This window comes from Stylophora pistillata, chromosome 8, assembly GCF_964205215.1.
Source record: "Stylophora pistillata chromosome 8, jaStyPist1.2, whole genome shotgun sequence".
NCBI classification, from domain to species: domain Eukaryota; kingdom Metazoa; phylum Cnidaria; class Anthozoa; order Scleractinia; family Pocilloporidae; genus Stylophora; species Stylophora pistillata.
The window spans coordinates 802,891-821,408 of NC_142526.1; the positions used below are offsets into that span (position 1 = coordinate 802,891).

Here is an 18,518-nt window from a genome sequence, read left to right on the forward strand (position 1 = left end):
TTAAGGAATAAAGACATTTAATCTTTCATCAAGTATTCGGCTTGACGAAGCGCATTTTTCCAATCCTTGAACAGCAATCCTTTCCAGTTTGATACTTCAGCTCAACCCTAAAGAACCAAATAAAAACGGTATCATCGCATATAATCAGTTCTTTTTCCTTGTCATGTTTTCTTAGGTTTGTCTCTGTCTGCTACGTCGGTGTTATACTTCTCCATAAAAAAATAGCCCGTTCATTACGTTCACATGGAAAGCAGCAATTTTCTAACAGTCAACAGCAATTAAAGCAAAGAGAAAACTCCCTCTTTGTGTCAACGATAAAACTGTGAGGTACCCGTTCAGAATGTTGAGCCGAAAGAAGTGACTTCGTAATCTGGTTGATTGTACTGTAAGACTGGTTTTTGGGATTCAGGGTGAACTCGTCATTTATCATCCGCGGTCAAAAGAAATATTACGTTTGCGATTTGAAGAGATCGAAGAAAACAGGAAAAAGTGATCAAGTAAATGAACAAAGAACAGCAAACAGAAAATAACGACCATGATAAAAAGCTCTCACGACATACTTGCCACGATGAATAAAATCAAGTTTTAACTGCCCACAAAATCATTCTTCGTCTTGTGACGGAAGGTTAATTCTTAATATGGGCTTCGCGCCATAAGCAAAGACTAACAAAAGAAACCCACGTACCGCAAAAAGGGGCTTTGCTCGTTGTTCTCAAGTAAAATCTCCCAGTTTTTTTCGTTTGGTCGGCGCCATATCCCATAGAGGGGCATTCACCAATGCATTTCGTGTACTTTCCCTTCTCACAGTCTGTGAAGGTTTGGCATGGATACGCTTTCCAGGAGCATCGGTTTTGTAAAGAAGCATAGTAGTAATCTACAGACCTCACATGGTCACAGATCACTGTCCGCATGATATCTGAATAATATGGAAACATTTTCCAATGAGTGTTTAGGTAACCATGACGGTTTTCGTTAGGTTTTAAAGCTTGGTTTAAGAATCACCACGTTAATCCAATCCTGTTTTCTTACACAGTTTTGTTTATTCGTTTATACATTTTGGTTCCTTTGAGCTTGCATCGGCTCTTTCTAAAATTTCTCTTTCTTTTATACTTGTCGTTGGTGCTTTTTTCATTTTGTTGATTTTTATTATACGACCCTTAGAATAAAAGGTTCTACAACCGCTCTTCGCAGCACCCTTTCGGCCTAATTTCTCACGTTAAGGGACAACTCAAAAAAGTCAGGCATACTGGCAGCCCCTTCCCAATACGGTCGCAAATTTTGATATAGAAGCGCAATCAAATGCTGGATCCCTCAACCTCCTCACAATTAATTTCGAATTTAAAGTCCAAGGGAATACAAATCCTAGATAAATGATAAAGGTTGTGGTATGTTAATTAGTTAGAACAACTTTGCTTACCACTTAGCCCAGAGCTTAAATTGTTACAAATCCAAGAGCACTTAAATACAGTGAGAAGAATTATACGTATTTTCCTCATGTAATGTAACCTACCCAGCTCTTTCAGATGTTGTGCACAGCCAGGCTGCCTGATGCCACCATTTACAAAAAAGTCCGTGTGACCAGCAATCCTGCGCATCCCGAGACCAAAGACACTGCCCCGCCGAGGCATGTCGGTATGTATGACGTCAACGTATCCAGCATCGCCTGGATCCAGTCGGAAGCGGGGATCGTGGACATTGGTAAAAAGGGGTCCCGCTGGATCTAATCCTAAGAAAAAAGTGTAAGCAAGGGCTGTGTCATGTCAATATTGCAATAGAGGGCATAATATGAATGTCATGCGAGCTAAAAGCAGTGCCCTATTGATATAATTCGCAGCTCAACTGCAAACAACATAAACATGGAGGATTCCTGAACAAGATTTGCAAACATGTTGCGCGATTTTTAAAAATGCTGCCTATACGACCGACATAACATCCAGGTAGCGGCGAGAACAAAATGTGGACTAACCGACATCTTAGTTACTCTTCAAATCAAGCATTCCCCGGTTTTTTTTTAAGCCTGCGCTTGCTTATAGGTATGTACGAAACTTGAAATGTTTTTTACGTTTTCTCTAATTTGACGACAAATTTTGAGGTAGGTGGTTTTTTATTGTGGGAACTCAGTGATATCCATGTTTTGAAATCAAATTTTTTCTCTAGGGCTACCTGTAATACGGCCAAGTGTCATTCTTGCTTTATCCTTCAGATAGTTTCCAGCATAGCCTGCCGTCTGACCACCAAGACTAAGTCCTATAACGTAAAACCTCTTGGCCAAGTCAGATGATCCAGAGGCACTGATTATCAGGAACCTTATGAGTTCTGCTATTTGAGCCCCAACAAGTCGAGTGTTTCCTGCAGATTGAAAATAACCTTTCTTTGCTCCTATAGACCAGTCCACCACAACCACATTGCAGTCCTCCCGCTGCAAAAGTGCGTCTTTCATACGTAAGGCCCAGTTTCTTGGATTATCTAGATGCGATATATTTCACGAGAGAGGGATTAAGTTAGAGTAGTTCTAATTTTGCACCTCAAATCCTACTTTTTTAGATAGTCAAAACAAATTATCTATGCTCACTGACATATTTTCAAGAATATTTTGTGGCCAGGGAAGATGCCAGAAATGAAAAAATTCTCAAAGCACGTCTTTCAGCTGAGGCAACCTTGAAGGCCTTCCTAGCCATTTCGAATAGTTCTGTTAATGGCAGTGAGTAAAGAACTTAAAAAATTTACAGTAAGTGTTTTGGAAAAATTCGGTATGAAGGATTAAGTCTTGAAGCTTTATATTTTCCTGTTTATGACCGTGACAATTTATTTTTCACGAGAGGAGAGAAAAAACTCAAGTCCATTGTTTACCGGTCAATTGATCTGACGCTATCATTTTAATATATGCAGGGTTAGTGAGTACCCAAGATGACGCCCCCAGGCTTTACTATAAGTTTGGGAGCTTGAGTTGTAAGCAGTTCTGGTACTTACCCCTCCAGCCATGAATCAAGAAGATAGTTCGACGCCTGATGTTGAATTTAGCTACTCCCAGCCTACTTCTATCTACGTCATCAACTTCTGCAGACCCACTTCTTGTATACATGTTGAATTTCGTGCCAACATTAGATGGGCTTTCTGGTAGTTTTGGTCTGACAGTGATCAACCCCCAACGAACTCCAGGATGCTTATAGAAGCAGCCGTATTTTCCATAGCAGACCTTCGAGCGCCAAAACCAACCTGAAGAAATTAAAAATAAAATTTTATTAATTCGGCAAACTAGCATCATAGAAATTAATTTGATAACACTAAAAATCAATGATGTCAATGGCGCAATTTTCATACGTTGATCAATATTGCTCACAAGAATATTAACAAAATAACTCCTAAACACTGTCCTTAGAGCGTAATCAGTATTGGCTCTTTTGCTTAACTTTCATCTTGCTACTAGAATAAATGACGCAAGCCTATAAAATAGCTTCAAGTTAAAAATACAATACAATACAAATTATATCCGCTATTCATAAAGAGAAAGGGGGTTTACATTATTAAATGAGTTAGTTAGCCATACTTGTGAAAAATAAATAGTTATAAAGAAAGGTAAAAAATCTAAATCATAAACCCAATTCGAAGTTCTTAGAGAGCTGACACTTGAGTATGTGGTATACTTGAGATAATTGGTAGATTAACATTTTTTATTCAAACCATACTCCTAAGCTTCTAGCTCATCCGACAGATCGATTGCTATTATTACCAGCGGGTAAACAACTGTTCCAATCTTACGCACTTAGCTGATATTGATATGCAGAATATATAAAATACCCAAAAAACACAAAGGATACGAAAGACATTTCGCATGTAGAAAGAATCAAGGAAGGAACTCAATCGTGTAATGGTTCCCACGATACTCGTGTGATGAGAAGTTTCCGTTCAAGTCATTGTTAGGCCTTGACTCTTCTTAGAATTAAAAGTGCGCGTAGTGATGAAAAAAAAGCGACCTCAAAAGCTTCGTATGCGGCGTTTCGTGAGTGGTTACTTTTCCTTGTTTCATCTCAGACTCGCATGTCACTGATATCGGATTGGGTCGAAGTTAGATCCTTACGTCACTGATAGTGGACTGGATCGAAGTTTCACAAAAACATTAAGAGTTACGGCTAGGGTTAAGATGTCTTCAAGCCAAAAATGCTTTTAAAAATTTATTGCCACGTGGATAATGATGATGAGTAGTTTTCTAGCATTCGTAATTATGTCGTCTTTTAAACATTTTAAGAATAATTTCGGTATTGCGGCTGTCAAATTCAATATTTTTTTACGAGTTCCTTCCTGAATATGATCAAATATTGTCTCGATTCTGTGTGTGTAAAAATATTGCTTATTATAGAAAACTGATCATAGTCGCATATCAACGCTTTCGATTGTAAACAGACGTGAACTTTTCGAGATGAATAATTGAAAGCAATAAGGAACTTGAGTTCTGTTATTTCAAGCCAACCTGCCAATAAATGATAGAAACATTTCTCACTGCTTGATGACTTACCGTGGATAAAAAAGACTTTTGGTCCGATTTGTACATTACACTGATGTATATTGCGTGGTATCTATTATTCACGAAGTGAAATGAAGAAGAACAGGATGAAGTAAAAGATATGGAGGAGTTCTGGTAGACATGTGTTTGTGATGTTAAGAATACTAAACGAAAAGAAAAATCTAGGCTAGGGACGTGTGATTATTTAACTTAAAAAGTTTAATATCAGTCGAAAGTTATTTCTTCATCGGGGTGCTAAACAAAGAAGGAAAAAAGTTCATGCAAATAAAATTCTACAATTCGTGATTCTCTACACTTCTTCAACAACTGCAATCTTGATTCTGTTTGGAACAAACGCTCGTATCGGAATACAAAGTCTTCATCTTGTTCGTTCAATTATGAAACTGAGGATAAATTCACATCGATAGACCGACCTTACAATCACTTCACTGATCACGAATGATCCTTGCTCATTAGAGAGATCTCTGAAGCAGTGGGTACAAGTGAATTTTAAATCACTTTATGGCTTGGCTACTAACCCTCTGCTGCAGCAGTTAGGATTAGAAGCAAAAAGATAACTTTCTTGGTCAACATTTCTTCCTTCCTTCAGCCCTCACCTTAACCTTGTGTTCGCGATTGTTCTTTGTCCCTTCTCGATCGACGTATAACTTATAAAGTAATTAAGTGTTATAATAAAAGTTTGGGATATTCCCCAATGTTTTGACGTTGAATTACGTCATCTTAAAACGAACGACCAATGGGAAGTCAACGGAGACAAGTTCTTAAACACGAAGGCGCGCTATATAAGGAAGTCTTTCCTAGTAAGACCTGGGCTCATTTGTCACTCACCGTTGACATGTGCGGGTCAAATTTAAATGCTGGTAGACGAACAAAAGGAGCTAATAAGATATCTAATGTTTACTTCCACCAGCATGGTGGCATGAGGTAACGTGCGAACAACCTACTTCGATCTTAAATTTACTACCACAAATAAAGACAGTTTCCATTGGAGAAAGGAAATAAAAATCTCAAAAATTCTTGTATTGTGATGAGGACATAAAACAATTTTGAGGAATGCACACGCTGCTCACTGCTTTGGATTAGCTGTAGCTCAAGCTGACTTGACTCTAAGAGTTCTACATTACACGACGGTTGATCGACAAATGGTCCAGTGGGACCTAAGGCTCCTTTTAAAGCGCGCCTTCGTGTTTAAGCGTGTATCGAGCCTAAGTATCTTGAAACGAAACGACCTGTTTCTTGCTACACTGTCTTTCGTACTGTGACTGGATAAAATAAATGTTTCTGATGTATTATTAATTCATCTCCTAGGATGAATTCTTTTTTATCATCACAGAGCAGCAACACTTAAGGCTCTCTCCCTATAATTTTTATAATTGTTACTAAACAAATTTTTCGAGTTATGAGGCTAGGTCAACCGGGGTAAATTTTTAAGGGTTTTTCGTCCCGACTGCTTCTTTATAACCACCAAAAGATACCTTCCAATTGAAACTCTCTTTTTATGGATATAAGTTACATAACGATAGATTGGAAAGTTTCGGGAAATGTACAGTGGGAATAGAGGCACTGGATAGAGTTCCACAAAAGCTTAAAAGCAGTCACGGTCTATCCGTATTTTTGTGGAGCTCATTTGAAGGCTTGCGCTCTAAGACTTCAAGAATCCTGAGTCAGATATTAAAACAACAGATACATGTCTGAAGTATCTTTGAAAACTTAAGGTTTTCCCGAGCAACTTGTTGTTTTCTCAGCTGAGGATAGCCGTCAGAAAGCTGGTACATGTAAGAGTTTGGCTTTGGGTTTGTGAGAAGAGTTAAAGATTCTTGCTGTACTAACGTACAACAAAAAAAAAAAAGAATGTCTAAATCCTTGGTCCCTGAGGGAAACCTGTTTTCATCTGAGATGAAATTTTTGACGACAAGAGCATTACTGCTAGCTACAAAGTAAGGGGGAGGACCGCTGTCAAGGGACGTCTCGCAAGCCATGATTCTGATCATGCCAATGGATCTCAGATATGATATTGATTGGCCATGCTTTCATAATCCTTTAATAACAATAATAAAAATAACGAATTGTTCAAATGTGACAGTAAATTCTTGCGGAATCTTTCTCATAGTCTCTAAATGACAAATGCCCACAAAGACAATATTTCTTTTAAATGAGTCACATACAACGAGAAAAAGAGAACTGAGGCGCCCGGTGGAAAAAAGGTTAAAAACTATCGTTACGTCAAAGTTACTCTGAAGTTCAGGCAGGCAATTTTCTGAAAATTGAAGTTTTAACTTTAACTTAACCTTACTACTCCTTTCCAAATAAGTTTTCAGAACTACCTCCAGTCGGCTTTAAGTGAGCTTTGAAACCATCGAATGGTATGAGTACATCACAGACCTCTCAGGATTTGCAAGCACTTCCATTTAAAATGACAACTATCGCTTTCTTTGATCTGTCATCATGGTGTTCCGGCCTTCTGTTGGCATAGACAGAAACAGCCTCGGATTTCAACTTTCTATTTTATCCAAGCCCATACACATCCTCCATGGACCATTAAAGTGTCCCGACTACTTTCTTAAAGTGGTGTTTACTAAGCACATGCCAAGCAGCCATGAAAACTTCTGGCAGTTTCCATCCCACCCCAGGGGAGGACATCCATCACACAGTAATCTCGTGTGTGTTAAATTAACGTCTCCTACCCCAACCCTGCAGGAGACGGGACCTCCATTTATTCGTCCCTATCTGAGAAAACTAGAATATCTACCCATTTCTTGATGTTATAGAAAGGTAGCAAATTCTTCTCAATTATTTTAAGACCTTGAGTGTTGGTACAGCCGGGGCTCGAACCCTCGACCTCCCGCACAACAGTCCAGCGCTCTATCCATTCAGCTAACCGGGTGGCGATTAGCTGAATGGATAGATTTAAATAACAAAGAGGTGCCCCGCCCCAAAATGGGTTTTCAAAGTTCATTGCCACGTAGATTAATGAAGGCTATTTGCTTTCTGGGATTTGTCGTTTATGTTAGATCTGAAAAAGTTTTAAAATTGTGAAACTAATTTAGGTAACAAGTTCGTTTTAATAGTTCCTTCCTGGTTTTAAACTAAATATAGTCTCGAATGCGGGTGTAAAATTATTGCCTACAATATCAAAGTACAATATCACCGTCATATTTTCCCTTTCGAATGAAAATCAAGTAATATGAACCCTTTCGGAATATGATAATTTAAATTGAAATATGGACTAATTGCAAAGTTCCTGTATCTTAAGCCAGTTAGTCTTTTAAACATAAATATATTCTCGTCGCCTGAAAACATACGAGGAGAAATAAACAAATAACCCTTGAACAGAAATCTTAGTACGTGTGATGCACGATCCTTCGCAGTAGAGAGCGCTATTTATGCAATAGCGAAAATCACACCTGAAAAAAATCAGGCCTGTACGGGAATCGAACCACTGACCTACTATACTAGTGCAGCGCTCTACCAATTGAGCTAACAAGCCAACTGGGAGCAGGCCGTTAAGTTGATTCGTAATGAACCCGTGATGATAAGTCAGATACAATGAATATATGAGGTTCATATATTTTGAACTGCGGTATTAAATACGTATGATGCACGATCCCTCGCAGTGGATAGCGCTATTTATGCAATAGCGAAAATCAGACCTAAAAAAAATCAGGCCTGTACGGGATTCGAACCACTGACAGTGGTTCGAATCAGTGGTTCGAATCAGTGGTTCGAATCAGTGGTTCGAATCCCTAACAGGCCTGATTTTTTTCAGGTCTGATTTTCGCTATTGCATAAATAGCGCTATCTACTGCGAAGGATCGTGTATCATACGTATTTAATACCGCAGTTCAAAATATATGAACTTCATATATTCATTGTATCAGAAATCTTAGTCTTGACTATTTTCAGAGCTAATGCTTTTAGCCGTAAAGTCCTTGCGCTGTTTCTTCAATCATGAGCCTGAGAGATACCTAAACAATAAATCGTTGGATAGAACGCATAATATCCTACTAAGGTGACAAGTTTCTAAAGAAATTGTGATTCTGCGTCAGTGGGGGGTATTACAAGATAAAGGCTGATAGTTTCGAAAGAAACTGTTTGGGGCTGCTTCGGTGGAAGTAAGGAAATAATTTGGATATATCAACAAGGTTGAAATGGTAAATTGGCCACCGTAACGATTACAAAAGCTGACGTTTTGAGCGTTAGCCCTTCGTCGGAGCGAATAGAGGAATTGTGGATTGCTCTGACGAAGGGTTAACGCTCGAAACTTCAGGTTGATAATTCTTTACGGTGCCCAATTTAAATTTTCAACACAGATGATACAGCCAAATTATCTTGTACTATTCGCTCAGGAGATGGATTCTTGAAGTAGCTTAGATTAAAAAAAACCGCTATGTGGATGAATTACTCACCCTCTGCTGCTGCAGTTAGGATTATAAGCAAGAAGATAACTTTCTTTGTCAACATTGTTTTCTTACTTCGACCGTCGCCTTAGCCTAGTTTCCGTTTCGTGGTTTCAGTTTCGGTGAAGTTGTTTGTCCGAAATCGATCAGCGTAATGACCATATCTTGTCAAATGATAAAGTTTAACTTGAAAAGGTTAGAACCCTGCCAATGTGGAGCCTTAAAAACGTCACGCATGGAATGAACAACCAATGGGAAGTCACCAGAAAGTCAAGTTTTTAATTCGGTAAGGAGCTTAAACAATGATATAAGGAACAACTTGTTTTTCTTAGTCTCTGTCACACTAGAACTGGATAAGATATATCCGCAAAACTCAATATAAATGCAAATATCAATCATTCTTTGTTAACTTAACAGTTTGAGTGTAAACTGGAGAATCAATTGAGATGTCAGTTGCTCAAGGTGGCTGAATATAAGGTGGCGATATTCAGCACGTTGAAGAACCAACTTCCCCTCTCTGCTGTCGCACGACTCTTACGTAGCGTTGACTAAATGACTGAGTTTAAAACAGCTGGTGTAACATGCCAATCGACATTCATATGCTTATGTTAGGGGGGAAATCATGGCCCTTCACTTGAGGATTTTGATTTATGAGTGCATCTCGATAAATTTCATTTAGCCTTTTCAAAATAGGATGCCGCTAAGTTTGTTTGTTGTCATTGACCAGCAGCAGGATACATATTTTTATCAGCCAATTTTTTAATCTGTTTTCAGCAATTGGGTTAGATTTCTTTACCGGTTGCCCGTATTAAAAAGGACCTATAAATCATCGAGTTAGGAAAAAAAGATGTCATAATATCTCTAGGTTATGCCAGTTAATCTCGTAATTGGCTTTCAAATGCAATATGCCTGCAACATATATGTAAGTGGTAGTCATTTTTGGAAAGCCGAAATGTTGTAAGTTGAATGAGGAGTCTAAGAAATACTACCGTTGAGCGGTATCTTTTTATATTTTCCTTTTGTTCTATTAGCAATGCGTCTACCGCTAATCTGAATGAAGTACGTAAGTTGGAAGGATAGTCGAAATATCTATTAATTATTCAGATTTTCGGTCGCTTCGTTCCAAAACAGCGTCACGTCATTTCGCTACGAAGTCACGTCGTTCCAGTCATAAGCGATTAGAATAGGAAAACCTTTCATCAATTATTATCACACCAAATTCTCCCAGCTGAGTTACTAAACAAAAAGTTTGAGTCAAAAGGCAAATGCACATAACTGACACTTTGAAACACTCTCAACTGGTTTAACAGGTAAACTTGCCCTTCTTTAAACACATAAAAAACACGTTGCAATCAGTGGAGCAGAAAGATTAACAGAGTTCGACTCACAACATTCAAAATGAGGATTGGCTACAGTAGATACACATGGTGTTTGAACGTTTATTTCAGCTCCTCATCAATTCGCTTCAAACCTATAAGATTCAACTCTGTAAATAAATTAACATGTATCCTAAAACGTGCGTGAGAGTAATTGATCCTTGCCAAAATACTTAAACTCCACAGATTTCAAGGAACTGGCATTTCCTTCTCAAATAAAAGCAAAATTAACTTAACGAAGTCCTTGAGGTCACATAAAACTGGATAGGAAACTGATTACAAACTATCTATTACAATTTGGATATATCAACGAAGTTGAAATGGTAAATTGGCCACCGTAATGATTACAGAAGCTGACGTTTCGAGCGTTAGCCCTTCGTCGGAGCGACGGTTACGCGGCATTACACTCATTACGGTGGCCAATTTACCATTTCAACTTTGTTGATATATCCAAATTATTTCGTTACTCCCACCGACGCAGCCCCAAACAGTTTCTTTCGAAACTATCAGCCTTTATTCATATCTATTACAATTCCTCGAATACTATACAACAAAACTGCAAGCAGTGTACGTGTTGAGTGCTGCGAGCACTAATCACGATTTGGTCGAATAATCACATACAACTTATTGAAGGAAAACAACGAAACGATTAATATAGCATCGTGCGACCTCTCAAGGAAAGGAAAAGGTGATCCTTTACATTATAGTTCTTTATCCGATCTTAATCTGTAAATACACGTCCTTAATGGCGAATGTATCAGTTATCTCGTGAAGCTTCTTTTTGACTAAGAGTACAGGCCACGAATATCCCAAACCCTATAATTTGAATGTCTTATCTTCACAGAGCGTTGAGAGTTCCGTTATCTTTAAAGAGAGTTTAGAATTCAGTGAATAACTACTCACAGATGACATTTGTTCAGAGAGCTGATCAATTCTCAGCACCTGTTTGCGAAAGTGCACTGCGCATCAATCTCTATCGCCAATGCTTGACAATGTCTTCATCTAAATACCCTAAGTCAATCCGATGAGTAGGACAAAAACCAGAAAGTATTTCGTTGCCACATCTCCCAGGTCTCGCCCACCGCTGAGTTGTTTCGGTTTTTCTAGTCAAAGTTGTTAGCTTGGTGAGAAAATTTAAATAATAAATAGAGGATTAAGCCCGGCTATTGTCGCTTAAAGAGGGATTATTCTATGTCACGAGTTGACTGTACTGTCACAGTTGAGATAAAACAACCAATGAAGAATTGCATAAGTAATTTCTGCACTCGGTTTAATCAAGCTAAAAATATTCGCCTCTAAGTGTGTTGTGAAAAATTGAAACTTAATATACTTCTAAGATTTCAACCGTAAAACATACAACTGGCCTATAGAAATAAAACCGGGTAAGTTTCTATAGAAACCGTGGTGTTGCGTTGGTAGGGGGGTATTACAAGAAAATTTTTGCTTTATAAACTGACCTTATAATGTAAAGAAGTGACCGTAAAAAGTTTCTAAATCTGTAAACTCCTAACGGTAGCAATTTACATTATCGAAGCAGTTGTTAAAAACAGATTATCCGGCCTAAAGTAAGCCTCTCTATTTCAACTCTCTTGTAATTATCATTGTGTCTCTAGAGAGACACAATGGAAGTAGATTGGAAGTTTGAGAAAAGTTTCCAGTGGAAAAGGGGGTATTGTGAAAGAAGTCTTAGGAGCATCTGTGTAGACGCTACAGTGATGCTTATTCGAAAACCAACTCTCGTAGAAAAGGAAGGTTCTGGAACGTTGAAGGGATATCCAAAGATTGTTTTCAACCAAAGGTTTCCTACAGCAAGTTGTTGTTCTTTTTCTAGTTTAATTTGAAGGTAACCACCGGTTTATTTAGAAAGGTGGTGCATGTGCGAGTGTGAGCTCCCTTTGAATAAAACCACAGAATTTGAAAACTTGTGAAGAGGTTAACATGTTTGGGCGAGCAACGAAGAACAACGCAAACCAACTCACGGATTAGTTACATCGGCAAAGCAGATAATGTAAATTAGCCACTGTGTAGAGTTTGTGAATTCGCCGTTTCGAGCGATTACCCTTCGACAAAGCGCTGACAAAAGGCCGATGCTTCAAACGGCAGCTTGATAAACTCTTCGTGGTGGCTAATTTACTTTCTAAACTCAGTTGATAAAACGAAATTAACTTTATGACACCCCCAACCCGACGCGGCGCGATATTTTCTTTGGCAATTTGCCGTCGTTGTTCAATGTTCATTTGTAAGATAAACCTAATTTGACCAGAATTGTCCTTCTTCTCATTCAAGGGACACTGCTTTTTTTATTTTCAATTATCTCCCAAACATTTTAAAAACTATCCTCCAGTGAGTGACATTGCTTTTTCTGTTGTAAGCAAAAAACGTATGTCCAGATTTATGTTTAAAAAGAAAAAACTGAAACAAACAAAGTAAAACAAACTGAAACACGAATCAGTGAGCAAAGACATTTAACATTTGATTAATCATTTGACTCGAAAAGGTGAATTTTTTCAATCGATGGACAGCAATCCTTTCCACAATCTGAAACTTCGGTTCATCAATCCTAACAATCCAAGACGAAAGTATATCATACAATTGCATATAGTGGTTCTCTAACCTTTTTACTTGTCGTGTTTTCTTAGGTTTGTCTCTATTCTGCTACGCTGGCGTAATCCTTCTTCATGAAAAAAGAAAGACCCTTCAAAAGGTTCACAAACAAAGCAGCAGTTTTCGCAAGTAAACAGCTGTAAAGGGAAAAGAAAAATCGCTCATAGCTTCAAGCCTAGATAATGGCTTTGTGACGGAGTTGGTTGTACTGTTAGACTAATTCTGAAAAGCTTAGGCCTAAGGGCGGCGGAAGCCTGAATCTATTTTCAATCTTCAATTTCTGTAATTGCTTTCACTGCAGGAAACCTGTCAGGGTGAACTCGCCACTTATCATCCGCAGTCAAAAGAGATATTGCTTTTACGATAGGGAGAGATTCGCAAAATAAAATCAACAAAGAATAGTAAACAGAAAACAGAAAACAACTACAATAGAAAAAGCAATGACAGAAAACTTGCATCAATTAACAAAGGAATGTATTAAACTGAATGGGTACAAAACTGTAATACGACTCGAGATGACAGTTTGATTTTTAACCTGGGCTTTGAACTTTGAACAGACGAACATCAGAAATCCACATATCGCAAAAAAGAACTTTGCTCGTTGTCTTCAGATAAAAGTGGCCATTTCGTTTAGTTTCGTCGGCAGAATATCCCATAGTGGGGCATTCACCAATACATTCTGTGTACTCTCTTCTCTCACAGGCTGGCAAGGAAGCGCATGGACGCGCTTCCAAGGAGCACTGGTTTTTTATTGAGGCAAAGTAGTAGTATAGTGACCTCGCATGGTCACAGAGCGTTTTTTTGAGGATATCTTATGAATGTGAATACATTTGCATATTTCAGCGTCTTAAAGAGTTCATTACCATTATCGTTTACTAAACAGTTTTCTTGCGCAATTTTGTTTCGTCCTCAAACCACTTATCTGTTTTTCCTATCAATCTCCCTCTAATGAGTTTCAAAACTCGAAGGCTGAAAACCAACAATCAAAAAAGCCTGATTCGACAACAGAAAGAAATGTTTTACCTTGATGACGATAACATGAATAATAACAGAAGTTAATGGTCTTTTGGTTAACGATAAAAATATTGCTTGACTTGCTGCTTTCTCGAATTTAGGTGCACTTTAATGCAATAAGAAGCACTCTTCTTTTATCATTTTGCATTGTAACTTTCCCAGCCTTTTACGCCCAAGCCGACTGACGCCACTCTATGTTAAAAAGTCCGTATGCCCCCCGTCTTTTCGCCTCCCAAGACGGATAAAACTGAAACACGGTGTGCTTTAATGCAGTATGATAGGTATTCTAATCTACCCTAATGTACTCTAACCTACCAGAGTCTAGCTCACGTTTTTCACACCCAGGCTGACTCACGCCACCATTTACAAAAAAGTCCGTATGCCCAGCTTCCTTTAGCATTCCAAGACCAATGAAACTGAAACGCTGTGGCATGTAGGTGTGTATGACGTCAACGTATCCAGCATCACCTCGATCCAATCGAAAGGGAGGATGGCGGATATCGGTGAAAAGGGGTCCTGCTGGATCCATTCCTGCAAAAAAAAAGATAGGGCGTAGGATGAATACAATACAAACTTAAAGCAGCCCCTTATTGATATATTTCCAAGCTGAATTGCAAACAAGGTAAAAAAGAAGAATTACTAAGGGAGAGTTGCAAACAATTTGGGCGAGTTTTGAAAATGTCACGTAAATTCGAGCAAAATTACCCTCAGGTAGTAGTGCTTACACTAATGTGGACTAAACAATGTCTCACACTTAGAATCACCCTTATTTTTTCTGGGCTTGCTTTTTAGATTACGAATTTTGAGTCTTTTTCAACGGTTTCTCCAATTTTACAACGCTTTTTGATGGAGGAGGTTGATTCCTTGAGAATCTTGTGGGCATCCATGGGCTGAGATCAATATCTTTTCACCAGAGTTACCTGTAATACGGCCCAGTTTGATGCTGACTTTATGCTTTAGGTAATCTCAAGCATATCCTGCCGTCTGAGCACCAAGGCTGCCTCCCACCACATAAAACCCCTCGGCCAAGTCAGGTGACCCCCCAACACTGGAAATCAGGACTTTTATGAGCTCCCCCACCGGAGCCCCTACAAGTCGAGCGTTTCCAGCGGCTTGGGGATAGAATTTCTTTGCACCTATAGAACAGTCGACCACAACCACATTGCAGTCCTCTCGCTCTAAAAGTAAGTCTTTCATTTTCAAGGGCCAAGTTTTCTGGACTTTCTAAATAATATAGGATAGGATTTATGAGAGAGATGCTAAGCTTAAGACTAGTCATAACTTTCATTTAGACTCTGAGGTTTTCAGAGTCTTTTAATATGGATCTATACTATATTTCCGAAAAGCATGAATGAACAAAAAATGACCTAAAAGAACTTACTGCAGCATGTGTATGGAATGAGTCCCGTTTGACAGACTGTCCCTACTGAAAACCGCCTTGGCGAGCTCAGTTCCCTCGGTGGATATCACAATTGTTTTTATTACTATTTAGGAGATTCACAAGCACCAAAGAAAAATTCATGTCCTTCGATTAGGTCAGGTTTAAGAGCTCGAGGTAAAAGCGGTCGTATTACTTACCCATCCAGCCATCAATCAAGAAGATATTCCGTCGCGTAATGTTAAACTCAGCTGCCCACAGTCTATTTATATCAACATCATTAACCTCGCCAGTTCCATTTTTGGTGAACATGATGAATTTAGTATCAATGACAGATGGACTTTGTGGCAGGCTTAGACTAGCCATGAGCAACCACTGTTTAATTTTACTGAAGCAGCCGTACTTTTCATAGCAGACCTCCTTGGGCGAATAAAATCAGCCTGCAGAAAAAGAATAACAAAGAGTCAGAAATTCATTTTAGCACGTCAGTATCTTAATAATGAATGTTAATATAATAATCAATAATGCATGTATATAGTGTTATTTACATATTTATGTTGATCAATAGCGCTTCACAGTAATAATAGCAATGACAATAATGATAGTAATGATAATAATACCTTTCATCATTTCATGAAACTAAGATGGCACCAGCCCATAAATTGGCTGAGATATGAGTATAAATAAAAAACCTAATTCGATAAGTATTGAAAGGTTAAGTTCATGGAGAGCTGCACTATGTGCAAGCGCTTGGGTATGTGATATGCTAGCTAATATGTCTACACAGTAACAATTTTGGTTCAAAACACACTCCTGAGTTTCTAGCAAAACCAACAAACCGATTACTATCGTTACCAGAGTGTAAAAAAACTGTACTAATCTTAATCATTTAGCTGACATTGATATGCAGAATGAAAATCCTCGAATTTTTTAAACGAGAGGTTAGAATTTCGTCCGTAGAGAAAATCAAGAAAAGGACTCATGTGCGTCATAGCTCGCACGATATTCGTGTGATGGAGTGATTCCGCCTGAGTTACTCGCAGGCATCGAGTCTGCCTAGATAGTTAAATGTGCTCTGTTTGCTTTGTTTGCAGGGTGTGTCACGATTAAGGATTCTCCGTATATCATTTCAGATGCTTACGTCACTGCTCAGCTACTTACGTCACTGCCCAGCTACTTAAATCATAAATTCACCTCCATATAGTCTAGGTTGCATTTGAAAATTAAGGAGTCCGCCCACGGGTAAATGCATTTACAAATTCATTTCTATGTAGATTAACGATGATCATTAGTTTATTAATATTCGTATTTCTGTTACAACTGGAATTTTTTAAAAAGTTTCGGTCCAAATTTGTAAGTACATCTGTCTCGCGCCTAATATTTCACGAGATCCTGCACAAATACATGTAAAAACTAAATTTATAATTGCCTAATTTAACAAAATAAAACACCGAATGGGATCTTTTCGCTATGAATACAAATTAGAGCGACTCTTTCGAGAAATACGAAGTGGAATTGAAAAATTAAAGAAATTGAAGTTCTGATATCTCTAGCCAGTTATTCAATCCATGTAAAACACTTCCTCAGATCACCTGATGACTGATGAACTGATTAAATCGCATGGCATCTATCATGCACATATAAATATCAATAAGAAGAAGATGAAGAAAAGATGAGGAGAAGATCTTGCTAATAGGTGTAGGTATGTGGCTTTCAGAAAGCAAAAAGCAAAGAAAGGAACTCTGATACGATGACGTTGGGAAATTGAATTACTTTCAAAAGTATTTTTTTCATCTAGGTGCCAAATATAAAGGAAGATTCGAGCCGACGCCTAAATAAACTACCGAGAATTGGTCAACTGCGATTAACTCGTATTTCTCTTCGCTTCTAAATTAACCCAATCTTGTTTATGCTTGGAGCAAACCCTTACATCCCAACGAAAAGTCTTCTTTTTGTTCGTGCAATGATGAAACTGAGAGCTACTTAACATCTTTAGACTGAACTCAGGATATCTTAACTGAACACGAATGTTCCTTGGTTGTTGGAGGAGTACTTAAAATAAGTAGCAATAATTGACCACTTGTGGCTTGACTACTTACCCTGAGCTACTGCAGGGAGGATTACAGGCAGGAAGATAACTTTCTTCTTTACCATTGCTTTCTTCCTTGGGCTTTAACTTTGTTTCCGTTATTTCAATTTAGAAGTTGTTCGTCCCGATTCGAACAGCGTAATTCTTATATCTTATGAAGTAATACAGTATTAAAACTGGGTTTGTCACCAGGTGGGTACATTTAAAAATACGTGTCACTTTTTCTTGTTAGCGAGAGTCAAGTGAAAGTGTAGGGTGATCGTCCGGGTGAGTGTAGTCCTGAGAAGGACTGTTGTGAGTGGTAGAGACTGAAGTTTCGACAACCTGTGTGGAAGTCATCATCAGAGTCAAGTAAATAGTTGTCGTCAGTAGAATGTGCTTATTTCAGTTCGTGTAAAATGATTGGTCAGTTTTGCCATAATGTGATTAGCTGTAAGATTCAAGTGGCGTAAGTCGGTCGTGATTGGTCTGTTCCGATCCGTCGGTAAAGTTAGGTCGTTCTGTTCGGTTCGTTTATGTCGTGAATGAGTCGTTTGTATGGGGCCGGTAGTAGTTGTCACCTGTTTAGGGGAGTCTGTTCTAAGTTAGTAAACCAGCTTTCCAGAGTCAGTCGTTGAAAGTAGTCAGTGCTGTAGGTTAGACATTGCGCAGAGTCCCAGTCAATATTGTGGTTGGTAAGTCAATGATGTTCAGCAATGTGATTATTGAGTCAAGTGTAGTACTCCCCAAGGAGTATTTACACTTGGCTCCCGTCACGTATCTCGACATGTATCTTGAGTTTTAAACAGCGTCTTGTTTATATCTGCGCTTTTGCATAGAATTTTTTTTTCACTTCCTCTGAAGAAGGTCCGTGATTGCGACCGAAACGTCGGGAGCATTTTTATTGTCACTAATTTCAGAAACGCTTTTAACCATCAGTGTATCTTAATTTGTATTTTCAAATATTTTTGAAAGTAATACAGTGTTATTGTAAAGACTGCAATATTCCCCAATATTTCAAATTTTTTCATTCATTTCCGAACAATGGGGAGTTTGCATTGAGCCTGAATACCATTTCACGAAACGAGTTGTTTTCTTAATCTCAGTCATACTGTTATTGGAAAAGATAAATGTTCTGTCGTGTTATTCATTAATATGT

General features: G+C 38.4%; 1 protein-coding gene and 1 pseudogene across 3 annotated transcripts; both read right to left on the minus strand.

The window, feature by feature from the left end:
• Positions 1–9,086, minus strand: LOC111346637 (inactive pancreatic lipase-related protein 1). 3 transcript variants are annotated; one of them, XM_088731010.1, is made up of 6 exons: positions 8,929–9,086; positions 2,971–3,216; positions 2,164–2,466; positions 1,511–1,726; positions 686–916; positions 1–107 (listed from the first exon to the last, which is right to left on the minus strand). In XM_088731010.1, the coding sequence occupies exons 1-6, from the start codon at positions 8,981–8,983 to the stop codon at positions 97–99; spliced, it is 1,062 nt and encodes a 353-aa protein (XP_088587136.1). In that variant the 5' UTR covers positions 8,984–9,086; the 3' UTR covers positions 1–96. The 3 variants fall into 3 exon arrangements, with proteins under 3 accessions (XP_088587136.1, XP_088587135.1, XP_088587137.1); XM_088731009.1 differs by lacking the exon at positions 8,929–9,086 and adding an exon at positions 5,041–5,196; XM_088731011.1 differs by lacking the exon at positions 8,929–9,086 and adding an exon at positions 5,041–5,196 and having other exon boundaries at positions 1–209.
• A 4,328-nt stretch (positions 9,087–13,414) lies between these two features.
• LOC148724371 (pancreatic lipase-related protein 2-like) lies at positions 13,415–17,679 on the minus strand (annotated as a pseudogene).
• Between the last annotated feature and the right edge of the window lie 839 nt (positions 17,680–18,518).

Bases quoted from the DNA above. Each gene is read 5' to 3' on its own strand.
- LOC111346637 (XM_088731010.1), bottom strand. From the start codon at position 8,983: ATGTTGACAAAGAAAGTTATCTTCTTGCTTATAATCCTAACTGCAGCA. The intron at 3,217-8,928 runs GTGAGTAATTCA...TAATTTCTTCAG, and splicing joins CCTAACTGCAGCAGCAGAGG to GTTGGTTTTGGCGCTCGAAG. The intron at 917-1,510 runs GTAGGTTACATT...CATATTATTCAG, and splicing joins ACAACATCTGAAAGAGCTGG to ATATCATGCGGACAGTGATC.